Below are 27,311 nucleotides of genomic sequence, written 5' to 3'. Positions count from 1 at the left end.
TGTGCATCACTCTAATACCTGCTGTCACTGTGCATCTCTTCTCCCCTTATTCTCTGGTTCTTTCTCTCCAAATCCTCTGCATTTCTCAAGGACAAACTCATCTGAGCCCTCTTAGGTGAGGATAACCTACGTTTCAGGTTCAGAATTGACTGCTCTGTTTTGCCTCCCTATTGTACATTCTCTATACTTTTTTCCTGGAATTTAGGATTTACTAACTTGTAGTTTGTGTTGTACACAGCTTATAATGGTCTATATTTCTAACCAGATAGTAAGTGCCATGTGAGGAAAGGTAATTTTCCATACTGCTATATACTAAAAGTTGGTTGAATAAAATGAGTGATATAGAAATTATAGTTTAAAATCTTTGATATTCATTATTATTTATATTTTTTAAGATTGTAGAAAAATATTTTAATGGATGCTTTAATACAGAAATGAGTAGATTCAAAAAAACAGTTTCAGACTCTGATCTTGAACTTATATAACAAATTAGATAATTTGAAATTACCAAAATCTTATAAAAGCTCAGTAAGCAATCTAAGACATTTTTTATAATATGAAGTTCCAGTGACATAGAAAATTCACCTCATTCATTGTTACAGTTGATTTGGTACTTATTTAATTACATTCTAGGTAGCTCAAATTTATTTTTTAAAAGGGTAAGATTTTCCAGAAAAAAAAACTGAAAATAGTTATATATCAATACCAGAAAAAAGTTGAGTTTTGAGCTGGGATTTATTTCCTTAGAAGTAAAGGTGCTTTGCCTGTTCTCTTTTTAGAAGAAAAACTCATTTCTATATATTGTATTCTTCCTTTGTCTTTATTCATTATATGTATACTGATAGTCAAATGTGGCACAAATTTACATAAATAAATAGTTAGAAAATATACCTTCAGGATTTAGTCATTAAAAGAGTGTCAAAACATTTATCCTATACAATATTTTTTATTGCATAAAATATCAAGATTTAAGGGATTCATACATTCTAAACAAACATTTTAAATAAATGCTAGTATTTATTAACTTAAGTACTCAAGGACTTGATTTGAAGAGTCCAATAGACTGAAAGTCTGTTTTTCAAGAGTACCATGATCTTCCATCAATGGAGAGATTTTGACACTTCTATATTCTAAGAGTTCACGATCCTTGCTTGGTGTCAGTAATTCATTATCAACTACACCAATAGTTGCATCTTCTACAAGAATATTTGCTTGGTATGCTCCAACTGGAAGGTCAGGCAATCCAATGTAGTCATGATCTGCCACTATTGAGCCTTGCAAGAGATAAAGACTGTCTAAAAGAAAAGATATCATAAGTTGGCCTTTTTGAACTATAATTAAACATTTTAAAATTACATAATGTTACATGAAGAACAAAATTCCACATAATAAAAATTAACTATGAAGATTAACTTCTGGGCAGTTCTCCTATGTACTAAATAATTTACACAAGTTAAAGAATGAATAAAATAAGATACACATTTGACAGTTCACATAGAAAAGAATGCAATGGGGCTAGCATTGTAGCACAATGGATTAAGCTGCCACCTACAACACCAGTATCCCATATGGGTACCAGTTGGAGTCCTAGCTGCTTCACTTTTGATCCAGCTCCCTGTTAATGTGCCTGGGAATGAACAGTGGAAGGTGGAAGGTAGTCAAAGCGTCTGGGCCACTGCCACCGGTGTGCAGCTTCCAGATGAAGCTCCTGGCTCCTGGCTCCAGCCTGGCTCAGCCCCAGCCGTTGCGACCATTGAGTAAGTGAACTAGCAGATGAAAGATCTCTGTCTCTTTCTCTCTGTCTCTCGCTCTTCCACTCTGTAACTCTGCCTTTCAAATAATAAATAAATACTTTTTTAAAAAAGAAAAAGATTTCAGAAAAGATAAAGGATTTTAAAACTGCCAAAATTTCCTGTTCCCTTGATCCATCTTTAGTATATATGGGGGAAGTATGGAGGACAGGAATTTAAGTAGAAATTGTGGTCTGGATTAGAAAAAAAATTATAAAACTTTGCTTTTGATAATGATGATATCCTCAATACCTTTACAAAGCATTTCAGGATGCATTAATATGGAAATCAAAGTATTTTAACAAACAGAATTGTTAAATCCTTGCCTTTAGAGGATTAATTTTAGATAATGCTTCAATTTTTATAAAGCCCATACTAAAAATTAGTTTAAATTCCTACAATATGAAACTGTACAGTAAATGAAGACAAAGGTCACTAGAATCAGGTGTATGCGTTGGGAAAGTATAAGGAAGCAGGCTGCAATGATCAACTTAAAAAGATTAGTTATTTAAACCTAATTTGTTACCAAAGTTCATAAGAATTTTTTTTTTTTTGACAGATAGAGTTATAGACAGTGAGAAAGACAGAGATAGAGAGAAAGATCTTCCTTCCATTGGTTCACTCCCCAAATGGCCACTACGGCTGGAGCTGCGCCAATCCGAAGCCAGGAGCCAGGTGCTTCTTCCTGGTCTCCCATGTGGGTGCAGGGGCCCAAGCACTTGGGCCATCCTCCACTGCCCTCCAGGGCCACAGCAGAGAGCTGGACTGGAAGAGGAGCAACCGGGACTAGAACCTGGCGCCCATATGGGATGCTGGCGCCGCAGGAGGAGGATTAACCAAGTGAGCCAAAGCCCCGGCCCTGAAACCTAATTTGTTACCAAAGTTCATAGGAACTTTTAAGGCCTACCTAATCCAGGTAGAAAGACTTATAAGGAATCTTCCTTGTCTGCATTTTATTCTACTTTGAACAAATATATCATTAACATCAAGAAAAAATGCTTAAAATGAATGTCAAACTGATACTGAAGCAGCATAAAGGGATTCCTCCCTATCTGATACTTTAATTCATTTCAACAAGGAAGTCTTCCACCACAGCTCATTAATTTCCTGACCTGGTTTCTTTCCAGATTTTCTGCCCAAACATGAACAGATTCTCTTGAAGATTTTAATAGCTTAGAGTTTTTAAAATTTTTTAAAGATTTATTTATTATTTGAAAGGCAGAGTTACAGAGAGGCAGAAAGAGAGAGAGAGAGAGAGAGAGCGGGGGAGAGAGAGAGAGAGATCTTCCATCTGCTGATTCACTCCCCAAATGGCTGCAACAGCCTGAACTGCACCAATCTGAAGCCAGGAGCCAGGAGCTTCTTCTGGGTCTCCCACGCAGGTGCAGAGGTCCAAGCACTTGGATCATCTTCCACTGCTTTTCCAGGCCATAGCAAAGAGCTGGATAGGAAGTGGAGCAGCCAGGACTTGAACCAGAGCCTACAAGGGTGTCGGCACTGCACACGGTGGCTTTAGCTGCCACACCACAGTTCTGGTCCCAAAGAGTCTTTAAATTTTAACTTCCAACGAAAGGAAGATCCATTGCCCATTTAAATTAGTAATCAATGAAAGTTTCTCAGAGCAGATAAATTTGCTATTCTATCTTGAAAAGCAATCTATTCAACCCATCCATATAATTATATTTAAAAAGCTCATTGAAGGGCCAGGGCTGTGTCACAGTGGGTTAATGCCCTGGCCTGAGGCGCTGGCATCCCATATGGGCGCTGGTTTGAGTCCTGGCTGCTCCACTTCCGATCCAGCTCTCTGCTATAGCCTGGGAAAGCAGTAGAAGATGGCCCAAACCCTTGGGCCTCTGCACGCACGTGGGAGACCCAGAAGAAGCTCCGGGCTCCTGGCTTTGTAATGGCGCAGTTCTGGCTGCTGCAGCCAACTGGGGAGTGAACCATCAGATGGAAGACCTCTCTGTCTCTCTCTCTGCCTCTTCTCTCTCTGTGTAACTCTGACTTTCAAGTAAATAAATAAATCTAAAAAAAAAGAAAAAAAAAAAGCTCATTGAGTCGAGTCTATTGCAACCCAGAAGTTTGTAAATTTAGGAACTATTTATAATCTTTAATAGTTAATCACATAAAAGCTATGCTCTCTACCAACGGATGACATAAGTGGGCTTGTATGGCCACTTAGTTCTTCATTAGGCAAAGCACATTTGGTATTTCAATTTTGAAAGGTTTTCCAAATTTAACCTCACCATATCTTATTAATGCAAAAACAGTGAATAGGTTGAAAGATGACAAGAAGTTACACATATTTATGACAGAATAAAAGTATGGGTAATTGAAGATGTTAAGATGATAGGTGTGGGATGATTTCCTGGACAAAAGGAATAATTCTGCAAGACAAGAACTAAATTGTGAGAAATGTTATGCCTGACAGCAGCAAGAAGGAAGAACAAAGGACCAATGACAACGAACCACTGAATATATTTTTACAAGTTCAACATTGACGTTCACTATTAACCTACTGACAGAAAAATGCTTGCCCTTTTTGCCATCTTGGAGCCTGTGGAGGCTTGTTGGTAATAGGACATCTAAAAGGCAACTAACTATGTCCAGGTGCCACTTTTGCCGGCTCTAAGTGAGGTCTCCAGAACCAAAGGGAGCACACAGCACTTGTTAAAATTGAGGTGTTTATGCTCGTGATGAAACTGAATTCTATTCGGACAAGAGATGTGTTCATGTGTACAAAGCAGAGAATACCATAGTGACTCCTGGCCGCAAAACTAACAAAGTCAGAGTAATCTGGGGAAAGGTAAGTCATGCTCATGAAGACAGTGGCATCGTTCATGCCAAATTCTGAAGCAACCTTCCTGAGAGGGCCATTAGACACATAATCTGGGTGATGCTGTACCCCTCAAGGATTCAAACCACTACAAAGTAAATAAATAAAAATGGATTTGTTCTCTTGTATTTTTGTTAAAAAAAAAAAAAAGCTTTTCCATACAGATGAAGCAGTTCTAGTTTAGAAAAACATGGCCGGGAAACCTATCAACTGGGAAAAACATACCTAGATATAAGCTCGTAGAGTCATCAGTTTCATTTGCTGGAAATGTATTCAGAAACTATAAGCTTAAATGCCACATAGTTACACTGGATTTTAGAAACAAAGGGACTTTGTTAGAGGAAACCCTCAATACGTACTAAAAGCATACATACACACACTTTTGGTTTTCAGTAAGTGTTAACCTTTAAAGTACTTTGTTATAATAAAACTGTGGCGAACAAGGATTATTCTCAGCAAATTCTACACAAATCACTTTATACAAAATAGAAAATTATTCCAAAGATGTCAAGAGCCTGTTTGTGTAGAAAAAAACAAAATCTAATTCACCCACAAAGATCACATATGTTATAACTCCTACTATGGTTGAAATCTACTGCAGCCAATTGAAATGCTCTTCAATTTTAAAAAAGATGAACAGAAAAGACACTCTTGCAGCCCTATATATATGGTGAATTAACATTTGGGGTTATAGGACATATATTATTAAAATTCTTTTTACCTATTTCTTCACACTTTTGAAATATTGCTATTAGAAAATTTAGAATTATATACTGTACAGTTTTTACAACATATTTCTATTGGAAATGCTGATTTAGAACAATCCTGGGTTAGGGATATAGAAAAGAACATGATGAGGCTTTTATCCTCAAAACAGCAGAGTAGGGATAGGAAAGAAACATACCATATTAAAGGAATTTTCTGAGTTACATAATATAGATTTTTACCAAGCAATGTTCTTTTCTCATTCTATTAATGTCATTATTATTATGATATCTGTTGGATAAAGGCATCTTTTCAGTCTTGATCAGACTGAATTAAATCCACAGTTTCTTTGAAACTGAGGTAATTTAAAGATGTTTCAGCAATGTGTTATCAGCAGTTTCAACATACTTTTTCCTATGCAGTTGGAAGGACTAAAAAATGAGAATAAAAAATTGGTTTTATATTCCTCCAAAGGAAGAAAATAAATTAAAATCAAAACCTCACAAAAGTTTGAAGGAGTTGCATTAATTTATTTCTTCAAATAGTTAGAAAAATACAAGGCTTCGATGTCTTAATTTTCTTATCCTGAAGAGAGATGATTAACCTAATCCTACAGATTCTCTGATAATCCTCAAACTATTAGAAAGTGCTGTCATATTCTATATCCTTTTTCAGGATAAAACAACAAGTAATAACTATAATGTAATACTACATATTGTTATTATAATAACTAATACTATCAGCACACAACTGAAACAACTCTGGGCTTAGAGATTATACAACCGAGAGGCCAGTGGAAGACTCTGCATAAACTGTGTTAGTAAGAATGTCAAGATCAGGACCTTACCACCATTGAGGCTGTTTTACTTTGTTTCATGAATGTGGATTGTAAGTGTGGAAGGCAGAAGATAGGCCCCTAAGATGTCTCCACATAGTACTCCCTGGAAACTGACTATGCAACCTTACAAGGCAAAAGAGAATTAAGGCAGTGACGGGATGCATCTCAAAATAAGGAGACTATCTTAGAGGCTGGAGTGATACGATGTGTGAAGGACTGAACCCACCACCGCTGGTTTTGAAGACAGAAAAAAGACCACAAACCAAGGAGGACAGCCTCTAGAAACTGGAACAAAGAAATGGTTTCTCCTTTACTGCCTCCATAAAGGAACGCAATCCTGCCAAGGCTTTAATCTTACAGTGTCACCTACGTTGGACCTCTAACCTGCAAAACTGTAAGATAATAAGTTTGTGTTATTTTAAGCCACTGTATCTGTAGTAATTTGTTATAGCAGCAATAGGACCTTTTATAATAATGACAATCATTACACAAAAGGAGACTAGGTATATTCAATTATGAAGGAAAATCGGACTAAAACCTTTGGTAGACCAACATATATCAGAAACAAAATGAAATAAATTAAAAACTACTGCTCAAAATCTATCTCAGGGGCCGGCACTGTGGCACAGTAGGTTGAGCCTCTGCCTGCGGTGCTGGCATCCCACATGGGCACCGGTTGGTGTCCCAGCTGCTCCTGATCCAGCTCTCTGCTGATGGCCTAGGGAAGCAGTGAAAGAGGGCCCAGGTGCTTGGGCCCCTGCACTTACATGGGAGATCTGGAGGAAGCTCCCGGTTCCATGCTTCAGACTGGCCCTGCTCCAGCCACTGCAGCCATTTGGGGCACAACCAAGTGGATGGAAGACTTTTTTCTCTGTCTCTGCCTCTCTGTCTGTAACTCTGCCTCTCAAATAAAATCTTTAAAATCTCTTTAAGAGAAAGTTCTAGCCATATATTTTAATTAACTATTAGATCATGGAAAAAAAATCCACCTCAGTGGAAATGAGTCAATAACATCATTTTTCCTTTCAAAGGGGAACATGATTACAAAGATACTATATTTTAAATTTTCTTATTAAATAATTAGTCTGAAAAACTATTTGGCATTGTACTAGACAAAATACCAACTAGGCCTTAAAACAGCTATGAAAAATATTATAGACTTAGATTGAATGTGATTTTCTACATTATATTGTAGATAAGCAGGGATAAGAAGCTGGCAATACAATTATATCAGGCTTTAGACACTGAGTCTTTAATACAGCTATGAAGTCTTAAGGGTGGTTAAAAAAAAAAAAGCAACAATGACAAGTATAGACAGACAAACTTACAGTTCCTTTGGATTCATATCAAATTAAATTTATATCAAATCTATATCAAATAAAAATATTGGATGATTCTTTAAAGATAATATGCTTGCTTTAAATTCAGCTCAAACATTACATAATCAGCTTGTGAAGTGAAAATTTTCAGGAAAATGTGATAATGAAGAAAAAGATAGTAGAAATTACATTTATTTGGAATTTCTACAAATGAGAGAAACACAAAAAATTGTACTTAAAAACTAGATTCTAGGATGGCCAGATTAGTAACTATTTCCTTTGGTTACCAAGAAAAACTAAAACAAATTCACCAATTTCAGGTTCCTTACACGTATATCACTAGTACTATTACAGTTTCCTTATATTAGCGAAAAAAACAGCTGCAGAGAATTCAAGCGTGAGGCAAAAAATTTTATAGCCTTTGTTTAGAAACTGTTCTCAGCTGGGCTCTGAAAGATTCGGAAGCAGCAAAATATCTGTTCTCCTTTCTAAGAAAGCATTTGGCAAGATCAAAATTGCAAAATGTTGAAATACATCCTGGTCTAGCAACATTTTAAATGTAAATTGTGTATTAATTAAGGAACATTAACACCTTAGAAGGAAGCAAGTACCAAAGAGTAAAAAGAAAATCATGTTGAGGTGGAACAGACCCGTTACCAGAATATTTGTTTTCATACTTCACTGTGGAAGGGAATGACCATAAAGAGTAGCGCAGAACTGAGAAAAGGTAAAATAAATGACAGTGCTTTTCTTCTAGCCAAGAGAATGAAGTTGTGAGTTTTCAGAATTAGAACACAGTCCAAGATAAATTTATGACTACACCAACTGGATCTGGCACAGAAAGAAGGACAGAGCTCTTCTCACAAGAGTTGTGGCCAGATCCAAAGCAGAGCTGAGCTACTAGGCAGCTCTTGGGGAACTTCACGTCTAAAAAAAGGAATAGGGCAGGTGCAGGTTATTTGTTGCTGTTGCTCTTGTTATTTACTTACTTGGTTAAATAACTTAATTGTTTATGAGGTATACAAATATAATAAATTTAGCTTCCATTGTTAATGATATTCAAATAATATTAATGCTTTATCTTGCTTAACAGCAAAAGCATAATTAACTAAGGTACCAGTTAACTCCACTTCAGTAATCTACCTCAGATAAAACAGGACAAAATGAAAGTTTTGATAAAGTAGGGAGCTTAAAGTCCTGACAAAAATGTCCTTAAATTAATCTATGGGGGAGAAGGGTTGCAGAGATTAGAATATCCTGTTAAGAACCAGCCATATTTGTAGGGTAAGTATAGCTGTATTTAGAGTACTGTCACTTTCTATCCTACAGCATTTTGAATACACACTACCATGTACCCTCATCTGCCTCCATCCATGACCTCACTATGAAGCAATAGTAAAGATCAATGACTAGGGCTCAGTGTTGAGGCATACTGGGTTAAGCTGCCACCTGCAATGTCAGCATCCCATTTGAGCACCAGTTCGACTCCCAGCTGTCCCACTTCTGATACAGCTGCCCGCTAATGTGCTTGGGAAAGCGGTGGAGGACAGCCAAAGTGCCTGAGCTACAGCACCCACATGTGAGATCTGGATGAAGCTCCTGATTCCTGTCTTTGGCCTGGCCCAGCCACAGCTATTGTGGCCATTTGGGGAGTGAAACAGCGGATGGAAGATCTCTCTCTCCCTCTCTCTCTCTCTATGTAAATCTGCCTTTCAAATAAATAAAATAAATCTTAAAAAAATTAGTAACATTTTTAAGTATCCAAATTTATTCTTTTTACAACTAGATTCTAGTATGCTTGGACTATACACTAATGATCTTAGTTTCTGTTTTTCTATGTGAAAATGAGGCACAAATTGATTAACAGGATACTGTGAAAGTGAAAACAGATGTAATCCTTCCTCTGTGAAACAAGTTCAGTATCTCCCCTATGTATTATGAGAAACACATAGATTTCAAAGTAAAATCGCTCACAAGCCTGACAGGTCCAGAAGAGGCATTCTAATAAAAGAGACTACCCAGGATATCTAAAACTATACCAACCATAGAAATGAGAGGGAAAAGGAAACTTATTCATAGAGATGAAGAAAGATTTCTTGTATTTTTAATTTCTCGCCTCACTTGAAGAAAGTAAAAATATAGAAAAGTGACAGACACTTACCTTGTTCACTGGATTCTCTCACATAGGGCTTAAGATGGGACATTTTGATAGGTCTTTTAAGTCTAGCTCCAGTGTTGTCTCTGAGAACAGCACATCCACTGTCTGTAATATAGTCTATGACACAAGGACCAACCCATTCAGACTGGAAACGACCATCCTTCCACCAATTTTTCCTTTGTCTCAAAACTTCATGACCGACTTTCAAATGAAAAGGATTTAATTGCTTTGGTTTCTTTTTAACAATGATCTTGCTTTTATTTAGTTCATCCACATTGTTGTTCTTCATCTGCAAATGTAAAAGGAAAAAAAGAATAAAGAATGAAAGAATTGTAATTTCTTGAGAGTTAAGTGCAGATAATGATAAGTAAAAGGTAAACACGAATCCTTCTGAATTCTTAAAACAACATCTCAAAGCATTAACATGGGTTAAGGAATTTGCCAAAGTCAAGCAACTTGAAAGTAGCAAGACCATCCATTTCAATCCAAAATTCGATTCCAAAATTCATGGTTTTTAGCTAAAAACCATACTACTATTTAACCTAGAGAAGCAGAACATGATAAATAACACATTTTGGCTTAAGGGTATATTGTATGTTTTTGTATATGTGTGTGTGTATATATGCACACTTATTGGTATATACTGAAATTATTTTTTTAATATCACTTCATAGAGTTTTACTATTAAAGAGAATCACCTGGCCCACTGAAGTTGTCTTATCCTCCGTTGTTTTATCAGCTTCTTTAACTGCAGCAAGAATTCTGGCAAACATACTTGTATTGTCACCATCCACTTCATTAAGGCAGTCTGATGTCTCAGGCAGGTAAGCATTTCGATTAAACATTTGAAAATATGGTGTATTTTTAGTAGGCTCCTAATTTAAGGAAAATAGCAAATTTGTAATAAAACATTTATCTAGCAAGAGATAATCATAACTCAGAAATACAGAATTATAAAAAGGAGGGTGGGCACTGTGGCATAGCAGGTGTAGCTGCCATCTGCACTGCTGTCATCCCATGTGGGTACCAGCTGGAGATCCGGCTGCTCTAATTCTGATCCTGCTCTCTGCTACGGCCTGGGAAAGCAGTAGATGGCCCAAGTGGGAGACCAGGAGGAAGCACCTGGCTCCTGGCTTCAGATAGACCCAGCTCCAGCCATTGCAGCCATCTGGGGAGTGAACCAGCAGGTGGAAGTTCTCTCTCTCTCTGCCTCTGCCTCTCTGTGTAACTTTGCCTTTCAAAAAAAAAAAAAAAAAGATTATAAATAGGAACACACCAAGTGAGTGATATTGAAGGCAAATGAAACAGCCAACAGGTGATCGTCCCAGGTGTCTGGATGCTCCACACAGTGCTTGGCAAGAAATGTTTTGATTGTGCTAGATGTACTTTCAATTGGATTAATAGTTCCAGAGGTGTGAGAAATCACAATTTGCTTTGTGCCAAACAATCCACACAATTCAACATTGATCTGAAACATACATAAAACAAAGCTAACTTTTAAAATTAATGTAATATTTTTTCAATTGATTTTTTTTAAAAAACTTGAAATTTTTTCACTGACCAAGCCATTGTATATAAAAAAGATACATATTTTGTTTAAAATAGAAGTTAGCACTGAGTCCTTACTACATGCTGGTCATCATAGTAGATGCTTTATATTACCATTAAACTTTGCAAGTTTATAAGGTATGATTAATCCCATTTTAAAGATAAGAAGTTGGGGCTGGCACCGTGGCTCACTTGGTTAATCTTACACCTGCAGCACCTGCATCCCATATGGGTGCCAGGTTCTAGTCCTGGTTGCTCCTCTGCCAGTCCAGCTCTGCTGTGGCCTGGGAAGGCAGTGGAGGATGGCCCAAGTGCTTGGGCCCTGTACCCGCATGGGAGACCAGGAGGAGGCACCTGGCTCCTGGCTTCGGATCAGTGCAGCGCGGGCCGAAGCGGCCATTTGGGGGGTGAACCAACAGAAGGAAGACCTTTCTTTGTCTCTCTCACTGTCAAAAAAAAAAAAAAAAAAAAAAAAAAAAAAAAAAAAAAAAAAAAAAACCAAAACAAAACAAGATAAGAGGGAGTGCTAATCCACTGTTTCACTCCTCTAAAGGCTGGGGTTGGGCCAAGTTGAAGCGGGAATTCCACCTGCCATGTGGATGGCAGGGGTCCAGGCACTGGGCTATCTGCTTCTTTCCCAATTGCATTACCAGGCAGCTGGATCAGAAGGGGAGCAGCTGGGATATGAACTGGTGTTCTATGAGAGACTGGTGTTGCAAAACAGCTTAACCTCCTGCGTGACAATACGGGTCCCAGCACCAGTAATTTTTATTAAAACACAATGGATTGTTCATACTTTCAACTCAAGCAATCATTAAAGCAACAAAATCACAGTACATATAAACTGAAAAACTAAGAAAAAAAATCTATAATCTCATCAGTCTGAATAAGGTATTGTGGCATATTGGGTAAAGTCGCCACCTACGATACCAAATTGGTGTTAGTTTGTGTCCCAGTTACTCCACTTCTGATCCAGCTCCTTGTAAATGGCCTGGGAAAACAGAAGATGGCCCAAGTGTTTGTGCTCCTGCCACACATGTGGGAGACCTGGATGAAGCTCCTGGCTCCTGCCTGGCCCAGCCCTGGCCATTGTGGCCATCAGGGGAGTGAACCGGTGGGTAGAAGATCTGTCTCTTGTGCGTGCGCTCGCTCGCTCTCTCTGTAACTCTGATCTTGAAAATAAATAGTCTTTTTAAATATGCTGCAAAAATAGTTCTGTAAAATTTTGTTTTATATCTTTGTCAAATTGAGTTAAGAATGTCTGTAGTTTTAAGAATTACTGTGGTTTTAATGATCTATGACCACTTTAACATTTAGATTACTTTGGTTTTAGTTTGAAGAACCCTGAAAACAGTTTTACAATTTCCTAGTGGCATAGTAAACAGCAAAACTCTGGTCTCCTAATTTCTAGTTCAACCACCTGTGGTATGCTGGACCCTGAAAGGGAGTAAGATATGCTCCCACACCTATGTTTATTTATCTTACCTGTTGAATGAATTCATCTCTCTGGTCCATTATTATTTTCTGAGGAGGTCCATATAAGAAAAATACATTGATAATAGCTTTGGAAATTTCTGATGCTGAAACATCACACAGAGGTAAAATCATCACCCATTTTGTGAACAAATCTGTCATGATTATAGCATACACATGACTTCTCTTGCTTGTATGAAAAGGTCCCATCAGATCAACAGTAACTATACTCCATGGATTTTCTACCTTGAGAAGGTGCTGTTTAGGTGCTAGAATAACTGTATTTTTTGCCACTTGACAATGCTGACAAGCATATACCTACAAAGAGGCACACAATAAAATGCACATATATATATATATTTACATACACACACATAACTGTTAACACAATCAATATAATATAAAAACAATTTTATAAATCTGAATTTTAGAATGGTTAATAGCTACTTTATATTTTGAAGAGAAACTTCTGGACTGAGAACAGATCAAGGAAATATTAGTCACTACTATTACTAAGGGAACATCTTATGAAGTCTTACGCACATGAAGCATAATCCTGGTTCATATTCAATAAATATTTATTAAAGGAATAGATTTTATTCTATAATTTAAATCAGCATGTAAATATACAATAATTTCTAGACACAAAAGATGATTCCTTCTCAAAATATCACTCTAAAAAGTTCATTTATTATCTATTCAAACAGCATTTATTGAAATATAATTTCAGTCAGTTTTTATAGATGCCACAAATTTCTCCAGGTTCTAGGAAAAAACAAGCAAAAACAAAGACAAAGCCTTTGCTGTCCTGGTGCTTTTGAGTAAGATGAGAAGGGATCAGCTGATCAGTTTATGGACACTGCCATTGCTCAACGTATCTTCGGAACTGCACTTTGAAAACTATTTTCAAACTAACCTCTGAAGAAAAACTGAAAAATCATCTCATATAGTCAAAATTACTTTTGATTAAAATTACCTACCCTTTTTGAATTTATTAAAAATCATCTGTTTCAAAAAAGCATATCCATTCTCAAATGACAAGGATTTGATAAAGATTTCACTAACTGTAAAGTAATGCATGGTAGCTTCTGAAGGCGGATATCAGTAATTTAGTAACCAGAATTACTAAAGAGATCTTACACGTGTACCAAGCAATTCCCAGCACTTGATAAACAGTACGCTAAAAGGAGTACAGATCAGAGGACCTTTGAGCAAGAACATCATACTTCCCAGATGAATTTTCTATTAGAAGATTTGAAGGTCCTGATAGGCTGTAAAGATACAGAAGTCAGACTTATTTCATTATCTTCACGATTTCGATCTGGGCTTTGCCGGGTCTGACATTTTCCATCTCGTGAAAACCCATACTGGGCTTGACTTCTTTTGAAAATATTCCCCTCAGTACAGAAAATTTTTTACGATCACAATGAAGGATAATGATTTACTCAAATCAATTTCAGTCCCATTTAAATTTAAGCAACACAAAGCAATTCAATACTAAAAATCTGGTTCTATACAATTTGTATAAATATGGTATTTTCAAACATTTAAATAATGCCTTTTTCTTGTTTAAATCATACTTTGGTGATTTGAAATAACTGTGGAAGAAAACAGAACTCCATTTAAATGTCTCTTTTGTACAAAAACTACCCATAAAGTATTTAATGAGAAGTGATACCCAGAGTAAATTTGGAGCAATATTGAATTCTGAATATTTGATAATATTCAAAATATTCTAAATACATAAGCCATACCCACTGTTTGACATCATTGGTCACAGAAGTCCAATAGTAACTGGTTTCTACTAAAGTGAGGGTTCTGGATATGCCGTGATGAGCTCCAGTGTCATTTTCATGGCATTCTCTTAGGACTTTCTTTTTTTCCTCTTCTGAGACGATTACCAAGCGATTTTGTTTTCTGTCTTTTCCAACATAAAACAGCTTTTTTTCTGGAATAAATGATGCCAAAAGATTAACTGCAAATTTTAGAGACCTCTGTAGTTTTAAAGTAATCAAAGCCTTATCTCAAACATGAGGGATTTGCTTGCTTCTTCTAAAACCTCCATTCAGAGCATTTACTTGTGTGATCTGAAAGATCAGTTGTTATTCTTACTAGATACATAGGAAGACCACTAGCTGCTCTAATTGTCTTGCTACCAATACGAGTAGCTCTGCCTTGTTCATCAAAGCATGTCGCACTCCTAACTGTGGCAATAGGAAGTTAGCTTGCCATGGAAGTACTCAAACTAGGAAAATATTTGCAAGTGGCTCTAAAAATGGCATAAACTTACAAGGAAATATGTATAGATAAGCAGTTTCTTGGGACTGTTAAAATAGTATTTCATCATAACTAGTTTTGTAAGCAATCATCTCTCAGGTTTTTCTAGATTTGAGTGGAAGGTAGGGATGGTAAAATGAGAATGTGAGAGAACTTTAATTTTCAAGATAGTTCTGTTTTTCTTAGAACGATACCTGAGAAGAATCTGCAAAGGGCAGCAACCAGGGTACAGAGTGAATCACCACCTCTGCAGTGTGGATACGGCGGCTATTTACACTCCAGAATACACCATCATGTTACCAATGTGCTTAAGCTTAAGCACATGCAGAGTGGAACACTGCTCACTTACATTAGAAGGTAATCAACCCAGGGCAGGAATCATATTTGCCCTATCCATCACTGTATCTCCAAGGCTTAGGATGAGATCAGCACTTAATAGGAACTCAGTAAGCGTTTTTAGATAAATGATTAAATGAATGAATGAGTGCCCACTGTAGTCTAAGTCTAACGGGCCTGCCTATTCTTAAGCATAAGGGAGTTACTTGTAGGGGTATGCACAGGGAGATATGGGCAGGCATTCACTTACTGTCTTCAACTTTCCTTACCTGCTTTGCACAAAGCCTAATGCTATACCTACAGACAAAACTTCCATTGACATCGCTAGCATTCAGTTAGGTATTTGTCACTTATTTCACTCCAAACCTATCTTACCATTTGAAGAAGAGGAAAAAAGAAGGAAAAATTATCCTAACCTTTCAATATAGATATGCCATTGCCTTTCCAGTATTCAATGCACTCAGGATTCCAAAGCCTATATAAACCCTGAGAATATTTACAAAGGAAGCAGAGGGGGGGAATCATGGAAATACAGCCAGTTCCATCAACTTTTCATTTTAGTAACCAAGCTAGTTAACAATTCATTTTAAGCACCAAGTGAGTTCCTCACTGACAGTGGCATCAGTGTGTGTCAGGGCACTAGCAGAGCAGGAATCACTGGAGGACAAAAGCAGGAGAAGGTAATTTAGGTAAATATTTTATTTTCTTGCATAGCATTATCTTCTGTCTATAATTAAATTCATCTTTTCATGTTTATTGGCCTTCGGTTAGCTTCAGTGTGATTTTTATTTTACTTTTGACTGAAGTATCATCAATTAGACTGTTAATTGCCTAGCAATAACCTACTACTACAGAAACTCTTAGGTTTCCACAAAGAACACATGTGGCGAACCTATAACTCTAAACTCAAGATTTTGGATATTAATTTTACCTTTGAAGATAAATTTTTTTGCTGCTCTTCTTATGCCACTTCTTTCACTTGGCAGTGTAGTTGGATGATATTCACCAGTTCGTTTATAATATGCAATCTGTTTAAGATGCAGGTCACCATTTTTTCCACTACGGACCATTGCAAACCTAGTAAAAATTAAAGATAGAACTTGAATGCTAAGCTAATGCTGTTGCTATTTCAATCCAGGCTTCTGTCATACTTCTGCTTACGTATGAACTGAGCATTCCCAGAATATTATCTGTGATGGAGATAATTGTAGGACAGAAAAGGAACAGAGAGATGAATATGAACTAAAATATTCAGATGCTATTTTTGAGACACATCATGACAAATTATCTTGTCTCTATCCACGAGGTAAGAAATGCTGCAAATTTTCCACATACTGAGAAAAAAAAGGAAGTATACTTCAAAAGATTTGCTTGGAAATTTCACTGCCATCAGTTGAAATGTTATTATGCCATATTTAAATTAAGGGTAATAGATTATAGTGGGAAAATACAGTTTTTTTCCTTTATAAAGATTTACTTATTTATTTGAAAGGCAGAGTTACAGAGACAGAGAGAGAGAGATATCTTCCATCTGTTGGATTAGTCCCCAAATGGCTGCAATGGCTGGGACTGGCCAAGCCAAAGCTATGAGCTCTGGACTCCATCCAGGGTCTCCCATGTGGGAGGTAGAGGCCCAAGTACTTGGGCCATCTCCCTCTGCCTTCCCAGATGCACTGAGCAGGCAGCTGGATCTGAAGTGAAGCAGCCTGGGCTTGAGCTGGCACATATATGGGATGCAGCACTGCAGATGGGGGCTTAACCTGCCGTGCCACAATACCGGTCCCTATTATTGTTAAATATATATATAACCATTGCAAAAATGCAAAAAATCACTTATTCAAATCATATATTAGATGTATTTTGGAAATGTTCAAATGATCTATGACAGAGAAGATCTTTTGCAGCCAGGTATCATCCGCTTTTAAGAACTCCACATAAACTTTTTTCATAAACAGAAATGATTTTTGGTACTATGGATACCTCATCAATGTTATAAAGAAAAACTGGCTACACTGGCAAAAACAAAACAAAATCCATTTTTATTACAGACCATGAGTAACATGGGAAATGCTTTAACAGTAACAACAACAAAAATCCTTGCTTTCCTATTTTCAGTTGAAAGAAACTATTATTTTCTGGTTCTTTTGCTTGCTACCAGCCCAATCTCCCAGAGTCAACTGTGGCCTTTCTCTCCCAGTTGCTGTGCCCTAAGACATTGACCCTTAGAGACTGCTTTTATAGTTTTCCAGTAGGAACTGTCCCATGGAAGGCAGTGGCAGGCAAATCAGAACACAGAAGACAGAGGTCAGGATATTTATTTCCTAGCTTTTTCCTTGGATTAAGCTGTAACCCCCCCAACAAACACAGCTCCTGTGGGGGAGCCTTTCTTCCCTGTGCCTAGTCCTCACTGAAGTCTGTTTCATGTCTTGTCTTTGACACTTCAGCCCTAGAGTCTAACTATTTTTATTAGTCTCCAAGCTTCTTAGTCCCTGCCCACACATCCACAAATGAAAGTTTCACTCAATTTCTTCAAAATCTCAGAATATATCTTCTGTTTCCTGATAAGTCTCTGATTGATGCAAATACTCACAGTTTTGAAATTCTAAAAATAATATGGCTGTTTACTGACCACTAGAGGATCTATGGATAAGACTTTTTAAAAGAGTATATTACTACAGAGAGGATGTAGGGACAAAGCAGAACAGACTGGCCCTACGGCCATGGCTTAAATAGTGGATAAAGTCCCTTCTCCTAATATTCAGGCCTCTGAACATTCAATAACTATCTTTCTGATCTTTTTATAACTTCTGACACAATACCAGTCATTTCTAATATCCACTTAATCATAGGTTAGCATAAATTATGAACCATTTTAAAAACAAAGATTCTATAATGCTAACACGGACTCCTCATAACCTAAAAAGCAGGGTTTTCTCTCCTATAAAGTATTAAAGAAATTGACTATGGTTAACAATAATATATGTACAATTATGTCATGTATCTTTTGAAATGGCTAGAATATTTTTAATGTTATTGCCATAAAAATGATAAATTTTAAAGCTGATGGACATACTAATTACCCTAACTTGATTACACAATACATAGAAGTACTAAAACATCCCACTTTGTACCCAAATACATATACTTTGTCAATCAAAAGTAAAATAAATAAAAGTGTTATAAAAATTTGTTATTTAAATTCATTTTCCATTAAACATTACATGTGACTTTTTTATTTTACAAAAGATGGCTGTACCTCCAAATCAAACAAATGTAATTGTCAGTTTCTAAAACATCTCAAAAATAAGTAGACTTGATTTTAAGACTTTCTATAAAAAATAAATAATACAGTGTATTACTGACATAACAAACAAACAAACATAAGATTACTGACAGGAACAGAGTCCAGAATTAGCTACACAAATATAAAATCAGTTGGTTTACAACAGAATTTTTAAGACAATAGGGGAAGAGATGATCTTTTCAATAAATGATGAGGGAACAACTGGAATTCTATATAGGGAAAGAATAAACTTTAACCTCCTACCTCACGTCTTCCACAATGATTAATTCCAGATAAATCATAAACCTAAAAATGAATGATAAATGACAAAGCTTTTCTAAGAAAAATATGAAAAGATCTTGAAAACATTGGGATAGCCAAAATTTCCTAAGTAGGACACAACAAACATTATCTATAGAAGAAAAAAAAAAAAAAACATTTGACAAGACATTATGAAAATCAAAACTCATTGAAAAATACCATCAATATGAAAAGGTGATAGACTGGGAGAAGATACCTTTTAAATAAGTATGTAAAAAGGACACATACACAGTACATACAGTCTTTCTAATCTTAGAAGTAGGAGCAGTAAGGCCGGCGCTGCGGCTCAATAGGCTAATCCTCCGCCTTGCAGCGCCAGCACACCGAGTTCTAGTCCCTGTCGGGGCGCCGGATTCTGTCCCAGCTGGCCATCTGGAGGGTGAACCAACGGAAGGAAGACTTTTCTCTCTCTCTCTCTCTCACTGTCTAACTCTGTCAAATAAATAAATTAAAAAAAAAAAAAAAGGAAGTAGGAGGACAGGTTTATTAGAGCAGGACAGGTGGAATTCAGACTGCAACAACGTAAGAAATGAGTAGGCACTGAAAAAATGGATTTAGTAAGCTTGAGTTTAACCATTATGGCCAGGAGTTTCAACAAAGTATGGTATCTAAATACAATGAAATATTAGTCAGTCTTAACAGGGGAGGAGATTTTAATACATGCTGCACTGTAGATGAATCTTGAGGGAATCTTACTAAGTGGAATAAACCAATCACAAAAAGACAAATACCATTTGTATGATTCTACTTACACAAGTACGAGAAAGTTAAATTCAGAGACAGAAAGTACGACAGTGGTACAGAAAGTACAACAGGGGTCTGAAGTCGGGGAGAGGGGAGTTACTGTTTAACGGGTGCAAAGCCTCAGTTACACAAGATGAAGCATTCTGGGGATGAATATTGATGACGGTTACATGCTGAAATGGCTTCACACGGTTTCATATTAAAGTATTTTACTATGAACTAAAACATAAAAAAAATTAAACAGAGAGACTGTTTTGTTTCAAGAAGGGGATAAAAGTTTAATGCTAAGAGAAGGGTTTCTGGAGAGAGAACTGGAAACAGGAGAGAAAGTTATGAGACTGATGGCTTGAGGTTCCTGAGAGGGCAGTCAGGAACAGCATCCAACTGACAAAGAGGGAGATAACCAGTCTTTGTGTATTTTAAAACAGCAATCAGTCTTGTGATTTCTTCCAATAAGAATAATAAAGAGAACAAGGGTAGTTATTTCTTTCTGAAGTACCATTGACAAATTTCCATGCAGGCTTCTGTACAGACTAGAAAGCTGGAAAGAGCCACTCCTTCTCCAATAATGAGGGGGGAAAAAAAACTGGACAAATTCATTAGGACGACAATTCTCCCCAAACTGATCTATGCTCTCAATGCAATCCCAAAGAGAAACCAAGGAAGCTCTTTTGTAGAAATGGATAGACAGGTTCTAAAATTGAAAGGAAAATTAAGGAACCTGTAGATGTGAAAACAACTTTGGAAAATGAACACAATTTAAGAACTTCACATTACCTGATTTTAAGACTTCTAATAATGCTATGGTAATCAAGATGTGTGGTACTAGCATAACAGCCACAGTTCCATGAAACAGAATAGGGCTCAGATATGATAAACTGATTTGCAACAAAGGTGCCAAGTCAATTCAATGGAAAAAGAATATTCTTTCCAATAAATGCTGGAAAAATTGAACATCCATATGAAAAAAGATGAACTCATAATGGGTGATAGGCCTAAATGTACACCTAAACCTGCCAGAATGTCTATGAGAGAAAAAGGAAAATATGAGACCTCGAGTTTGGCAGTGACTTCCTGTAGAACAAAATGCACCATCCTTAAAAAAAAAAAAAAAAAAAAAAAGACTTAGGTTTTTTTAAAAGATACTGTTAAGAAAGCAAGAGAAATCATAAAATCATAGCTGGGAGAAAATATTGGAAATACACATATATGATAAAGAATTTGAATCAGTTTTTCTTTTCCTTTTCAACGATCAGTCAACACTTGGTCCCTACAAAGCATGCATTTGAGTAGTTAATCTGAGAAAATAGTTTTAAACTGTCCTACCCAGGACCAATTTAATCAAGTATCTTTAAAGATTATTAAGCAGAGGTAACAGCTGTAAGGGAGACTAAACTGGTTTGAATTACATAAATGGATATCATTTTAGGCTTTCTTTAGCTTGGAATTTCCAACAAATTAGGTTTAGGAAAAAGTACTGAAGGAGGCTGACTACAAGAGGTTTGCAAAAGGAATGTCGGGATATTTGTTTGTGCTCTTCACACTCTCCCTTGCGCAGTATCAAATAAAATCAACAAATACCTGTGGAAATACTTATTGCGTAACCCTTTTGATAGCCTGACCTTGTGTGGCCAAGAAAATAAGGCAGTTAAGCAACATTTTAGATAAAATCAGGCTGTAACTGAGTTTCAAGGAGGGTGAAAGCCACCCAGGCCACAACCTGAAGCCCAGGTGGTGCAACACGCACGCGTTCCAACTTAAACGCAGTCAATATTTCAATGCACACGTGACCTTGGATTCAGACTTCTCCTGAGTCCCTTTAGGCACAGCTGCTGCCTAGCGCCAAAGGCGGGGAACCCTGAACACGCCTGATCCTCCTCCAGTACCGGCTCCAGCTGAAGGATCACATTCCTTCCTCCAGAAGCGCCCTCGTCTCCAGGTGCAGACTTCGAGGCCACGCGCGGCACTCGGGTTTCCACTTGGAAGCGACAGCTCTGCTTGGGCTCAGTCACGCCCACTGGAGGGCAATCCACACCGGGGGAAAAATGTGTGCGTTTCCCTTTAACACGGCAAGCCTGCTCCCTGGGTTCCATTTTTTCCCGCCATAGGGGATTTTAATTTGGGGTAAAATTCCACAAACAGCGACCCGCCGCCTCGGCTAGCGAGCCCGCGCAAGCCCGGGGGTCTCGGGCACCAGGAAGCGTTGCCATGGCTGGTTACTCGATTCTGGCCGGTAAAGTCCAAGCCTAACCTGCGAATGACCGCTAAGGAAAGCGGGACCCCAGCAGTCGCAGGCTCTGCTCGCCCAGCTACCGCTCAGCTCACGCGGAACGGCGCAACGCCCACGGCCCTCCCGCCCCTAGAGCGCCTGCGCAACATCTCCACCGGCTCCGCGAAACCTTCCTTCAGGCCCGTGGAAGCCGATGGTTGTGAAATGACTGTCAGGGGCCACCTCACTTTACTAAAAAAAAAAAAAAAAAAAAACATTAAAAAGAGTAGGTATCACAAAGGACACCAGAATGACCGCTCACCAAGGTGGTCCTAAAGGCAAACGACAGGATTTAAGCTGCCTCCCGCGACTTATGTGGTGCTTCCGGAAGCGGAACTCCAGCCGGGACGTTAAGAGCGGCGTCCTTTTGCGGGAGGCGGAAACTCGGTCCGGAGAGGTTAGGAAGGCTCGTTTGGCTCCTGCCGGAAGTTGTTCCGCACGGCGAGCTTTCGGTGTGAGACCCAAGGCGGGCGGGGAAGAGGCGTGCCCGAGATTCATGAGGTGTAGTGGTGCTGAAGGTGCCTCAATGGGGCCCTTCAGTTGCTACTGAAGGGAGAAGACCCGCGTCCACGCGTGCGGCTTGGAGTCTCTCGAAGCACCACCCATCCCGGCCCTCGGAGTTAGAAGGGGTGAACGGAAGCCTGGATGCGCTCGGCCGTGTCCAGCGGCTCGCGGGACGACCGCGGCGGCGGCGGCGGCGGCAGGTGAGGGCCCTGCGAGCGATGGAGGACCGGAGATGCCGAGCAGGCTGCGCGCAGGGTCGCGGCCGCTGTGGGCGTTGGCTTGGTTCGCTGTTGTGCTCCGGGGACCCTGGTCGGGCGCGTGCTCCCCTGAGGGGGGCATGGGCCGGGGCGAGTGGCTGCGCGGGCGTGGGGGAGTGGCGGTTCCGCGCGGAGGTCCACTCGCGTCGCGAGGTCTCTCCCTCGTCCGCGGAAGCCGCGCGCCGCGTGTCTCCTCCGCCGGGGTGGGCAGCCTCGAGCTGGGGCACGGGTGTGGGCAGAGGTGGCTGTTCTCGTCTTCCTGCCGCGGTCTTGTCGGCGTCCCCTTAGAAGAACAAAAGCCTCGTGGGCTTCGGCGTTCCGTGCTGTGAACGGAGGCTGCGGGCCACCGCCTCGCCCGGGCGACGGGGAAGGTGTTGCATCCTCGTGCCCTTGGTGGGCGAGGCCGGCAGAGTGAGCTCTGGACCCGCATGCACGAGGTTCTCCGTGACTTCCTGGGTGTTGACCGCGCCTGGTGCCTTGCTGTGCCGCGCAGAAGTGCTACGCTGGGGGAAGCATGGCTGACTTTAGCAAGAGCATCCTCTCTGGGAGTTCACGGGGAAAGAATTCTGTTTGGCTGTCACAAGTTCTTCAGTGAAATATATAGTTGTTATTGTAGGCGGATAATAATAGCAGCCATTGACGAAGTTCTCACCGTTCGGATGCTTTACATGTTTCCCCATCCAACGCCTCTCAATTCCATGGCATTAAACGACCACTCCCCTTTTACAGAGTTAGAAAGTGAGAGGTCGGCCGGTGCCGTGGCTTATCAGGCTAATGCTCCACCTTGCGGCGCAGGCACACCGGGTTCCAGTCCCGGTTGAGGCGCCGGATTCTATCCTGGTTGCCCCTCTTCCAGGCCAGCTCTCTGCTACGGCCTGGGAAGGCAGTGGAGGATGGCCCAGGTGCTTGGGCCCTGCACCCGCATGGGAGACCAGGAGAAGCACCTGGCTCCTGGCTTCGGATCAGCACGATGCCGCCGGCCGCAGCGGCCATTGGAGGGTGAACCAGCGGCAAAAATGAAGACCTTCCCTCTCTCTCTCTCTCTCTCTCTCTCTCTATCCATTCTGCCTGTCAAAAAAAAGAAAAGAAAAGAAAAAAGAAAGTGAGAGGTCAAGTAACGCTAATCTTTGGCTACAGCTGAACGTCTGAATTTGTTAGGAAACAGATCTGACTTCGAGGTCTGTTGTCCTGCCATTATTCTCCCACAATTCTAACTTTTTCACTAGCACTTGCAGTGGCTGAAAGAATTCATTAAGATATATATATCTGTGTGCGTGTGCCTACTTGTGTCGGACAAGTGACAGATACGTGCAGAATTCAGTAGTTGAGCACTCGCTATACTTCAGCACTGCAGGCTTATTTAAAGCAAATTGTTAAACTGATGGGCAGAAGGTTCAGAGTTGTGTAAGCAAAGGTTGATGTCTAAGTTTTAAACTCATGTGACTTGCAGGCTGTGAGGATTTGAACTGAACAAATGATGGAGCATTTACAGATCAGCCAAATAAGTGCTATGCACCTGGTTAAGTACTGAGACTATCTAGTTAAGGTCTTTGTTTTCCAAAAGCTCCCAAAAGCTCTAGCTGCATCTAGATAGTGGTGTAGAAGTATCAATTTTCTTAAGTGGAAATGGTCTCATGCTTATGCAGGAAGATGTCCTTATTGTTTGCAGATGTTTAGAAATTAAGTTGGTGCCTAGAACTTGTGTGTATGGCCAAATGTTGGCAATTTTTGAATCTGACTGCAGATGGATGGATATTTAGTGACTGTTCTTTGAACCTTTCTGAATATTTGAAATTTTTCATAATAAAAACTTGGGGAGGATAAACAACTCTGAGAAGAGCAGATAATTGCAAAGATAAATCTAAAATGCCCTGTAGAGTAGAAGACCAGAGAGGGTTTTGATGTATCCTTGGGGCCTGGCGGAGGCATTGTAGTTCTGGGGAAGCCCTTATTGTCCGGATCTTTCAGTTGGTTGTTTAAGGGGCAATGGGAACTTCCAAGGAGAACCATGAATTCCAGGCAAAAGGAAATGCAAGCCCAGCAAAAAGGTATTAAATAGCTGTTTGAAGGAGTCAAGGTGAGAAAAAGACTTTTTCTCAGCCAGTGGTCATGATAGTCTTGAGAAGCAAGTAAGACTGAAAAGGTGTAATGAAGTCCTCAGGAGCAGCTGTGGCAAGTAGCTCCACAAGGTGGGAGGTGAATACAAACATCCTGAGTTGAGTTGTTTGTGTTTGCTCTTTGCCTGTTAAATGTAGGTCAGAAATCTAAATAACAGCAGTCAACGAAATATATGAACAGCTAACATTTACTGAGTGCTTAACATGTGCTGGTTGCATTGCATTGTCATTTAATCTTCAGGATGTACGAATTTATAATCCCATTTTACAGGTAATAGTTGGAGAGGTCAATAGCTTATGTAAAGACGCAGGCTTAAACTTTCAGAAAAAGACTTCAAAGTTAGTTTGTCATGGTACAGAGTAGTGGTTCTCAAAGTGGGATTCCAAGACAATCAGCGTCACCATTACCTTGGAACTTTAGGCAAAGTGAAATACTGGCCTCCTCCCTTCCCCCAGACTTTTTCACTTAACAGTTTTAACAAGCTCTCTAAGTGATTCTGATGCATAGTGAAGTTTGAGAAGCACTGCTTTAACTGTAGACACTTTTAAAATAATGATTTTATTTATTTGTTTGAGAGGTAGAGCTACAGACAGGGTGTTGGGGGAGAGAGAGAAAGAAAGGGAGAGAGAGAGAGAGAGAGAAAAGAGAGATGTCTTTCATCTGCTGGTGCATGCCCCACATGGCCACAATGGCCAGAGCTGGGCCCATCCGTGGTCTGGTTTAAACAGACCTAGGTTTGAATTCCATTTGTAGCCATTATTGACTGTGTGGCCAAGGGTCAAGTTACTTGAGCTTTTTTTTTAGGATTTATTTATTTATTTTATTTGAAAGGAAAAGTGACAGCAAGAGAGCAAGATCTTCCTTCCACTGGTTCACTTTCCAAATGGCTGCAACAGCATGTGCGGACCAAGAGCCAGGAATCCCATTGGTATCTCCACATAAGTGGCAGGGTCCAGGTACTTGGGCCATCTTTTGCTGCCTTCTCAGATACATTAGCAGAAATCTAGATTGGAAGTGGAGTAGCTGGGATTCCAGCTGGCACTCTGATAGTGGACACTGGTGTTGCAGGCTGCAGCTTAACCTGCTGTGTATGTGCCAGCCCCTCAAATTACTTGAACTTTGGAACTTTACGTATTCATTTGTAACTAAATGATGGTCATTTATGTATTTATAAAATGAGGAAAAGATCCCTTACCGGAGAATGGCTGAGAGATTGTTTCATCACAAAGTAGTAACTAAGTGCTTCCCAATATTTTTCTATGTGGAGGCATAGGTAGGAATGGATGGTAGTTGTATAGAGTAGTGGGAAAGTTGAGGAGAGTGCTGCTGGTGGATCACTGCCAGGGACTTTGAGTGGTCCTGAAGGCTGAGCCAGTTGATTTCTTGGCATGCCTATAGCTCATCCGTGGTGAGGCGACATGTTGGGAAGCTCTGCATTAATCTATTAAGTACTTCCACTGTTTTCCCAGTCCTTGGGCCCCTGCACCCGTGTGGGAGACCCAGAGGAAGCTCCTGGATCCTGGCTTTGGATTGGCGCAGCTCCGGCTGTTGTGGCCAGTTGGCGAGTGAACCAGCAGGTGGAAGTCCTCTCTCTGTTTCTCCTTCTCTCTGTGTAACTCTGACTTTCAAATAAATAAATAAATCTAAAAAAAAAAAAAAAAATGCACTAAGTACGTACCAGGTAACAGTGTTGAATAAATGTTCATTCTCTTACAATTTATATTGTGGAGAGACACAAAGTGTTAAGTAATGACAAAGTTGTGGGGTGACCAAAGGTCAAAATAGATGAGTCCTGAAAACTATTAAGGAAAGTTTTGTGGAGGAAGATCTATCGGATAGTTGAGATGTGCCAAGCACTAGGAAGACAAAGATACTGCCTCATGAGCTTTCTCCTATTATGACAATAGTGAACACATGTTTTGCTTACCATATGCTTCCACTGTTCTGTGCTTCCCCTCATCCTTCCTCAAACTTGGTTGCAAATTGGAACCACCTGGTAAGCCTTAAAAATACCTGAGCCCTACTCTTAAATTTTCTGGTTTAATTGGAATGTAATATGACCTGTACTTGTGACACAAGCACTTTTGAAATATGTTTAATTTTACAAGCTATGACATGGATACAACTTACGGATGAGGAAATCAAGGCCCTGAGGTGTTAACTTTGTTCAAAGTCACATGGCTTTGTGTGTGTATTTAAGCCCAGATGTTCTATCCCCTTGCTCCATGCTCTTAACCATTGGAGATCTCTAAGTATCTCTATGTACTGAAATGAACTAAAAGAAAGAAAAAAGAAAGCCTTACTTGGCCTTGTGTTCTCAGGCTCAATTCCTCTGCCTACCTTATAACAAAACCCTTCAAAACAACTATCTGTGTAACCTATCTCTACTACCTCTCCTTCTATTCCTTAAATGCACCAATCATTGAGTACAGATGAAAATTCGTATTGAGGCTTCCCATTTTCTGTAATTTTTCTTGGCTTGCCTGCTCTGCTTCAACCTCCTGACTGTTCCTTGAATGTGGAGAATATGCCAAC

At 39.4% G+C, this 27,311-nt stretch overlaps 2 protein-coding genes across 18 annotated transcripts in view; one reads left to right on the top strand and one right to left on the bottom strand.

The window, feature by feature from the left end:
* Window positions 1-602: 602 nt before the first annotated feature.
* Window positions 603-22,503, bottom strand: GIN1 (gypsy retrotransposon integrase 1). Of its 4 annotated transcripts, none has more exons than XM_062212349.1 (8): window positions 21,210-21,258; window positions 16,212-16,357; window positions 14,422-14,615; window positions 12,680-12,985; window positions 10,923-11,114; window positions 10,345-10,521; window positions 9,650-9,935; window positions 608-1,295 (listed from the first exon to the last, which is right to left on the bottom strand). In XM_062212349.1, exons 2-8 carry the CDS (start codon window positions 16,348-16,350, stop codon window positions 1,021-1,023), a joined length of 1,569 nt encoding a protein of 522 aa, XP_062068333.1. In that variant the 5' UTR covers window positions 16,351-16,357; window positions 21,210-21,258; the 3' UTR covers window positions 608-1,020. The 4 variants fall into 4 exon arrangements, with proteins under 4 accessions (XP_062068332.1, XP_062068333.1, XP_062068334.1 ...); XM_062212350.1 differs by lacking the exon at window positions 21,210-21,258 and adding an exon at window positions 18,828-18,850; XM_062212347.1 differs by lacking the exon at window positions 21,210-21,258 and adding an exon at window positions 22,160-22,501 and having other exon boundaries at window positions 610-1,295.
* An 8-nt stretch (window positions 22,504-22,511) lies between these two features.
* Window positions 22,512-27,311, top strand: part of PPIP5K2 (diphosphoinositol pentakisphosphate kinase 2) — an 87,775-nt gene continuing 82,975 nt past the window's right edge. For all 14 annotated transcript variants that reach the window (XM_062212336.1, XM_062212346.1, XM_062212339.1 and 11 more), the window contains exon 1: window positions 22,512-22,601. The gene's annotated coding sequence lies outside the window, so the exon portion shown is untranslated. The remainder of the gene's footprint in view (window positions 22,602-27,311) is intronic.

The sequence above is a fragment of the Lepus europaeus genome, chromosome 15, assembly GCF_033115175.1.
Source record: "Lepus europaeus isolate LE1 chromosome 15, mLepTim1.pri, whole genome shotgun sequence".
Classification (NCBI taxonomy): Eukaryota; Metazoa; Chordata; class Mammalia; order Lagomorpha; family Leporidae; genus Lepus; species Lepus europaeus.
This window is presented reverse-complemented; position numbering and strand designations above follow the sequence as displayed.

Coding starts and splice junctions, on each gene's coding strand:
- GIN1 (XM_062212347.1), bottom strand. CDS start 22,395: ATGAATCTCGGGCACGCCTCTTCCCCGCCCGCCTTGGGTCTCACACCG. Junction 11,115..12,679: donor GAGATGAATTCATTCAACAG/GTAAGATAAATA, acceptor TGTATGTTTCAG/ATCAATGTTGAATTGTGTGG. Junction 9,936..10,344: donor AGACAACTTCAGTGGGCCAG/GTGATTCTCTTT, acceptor TTACATTTGCAG/ATGAAGAACAACAATGTGGA.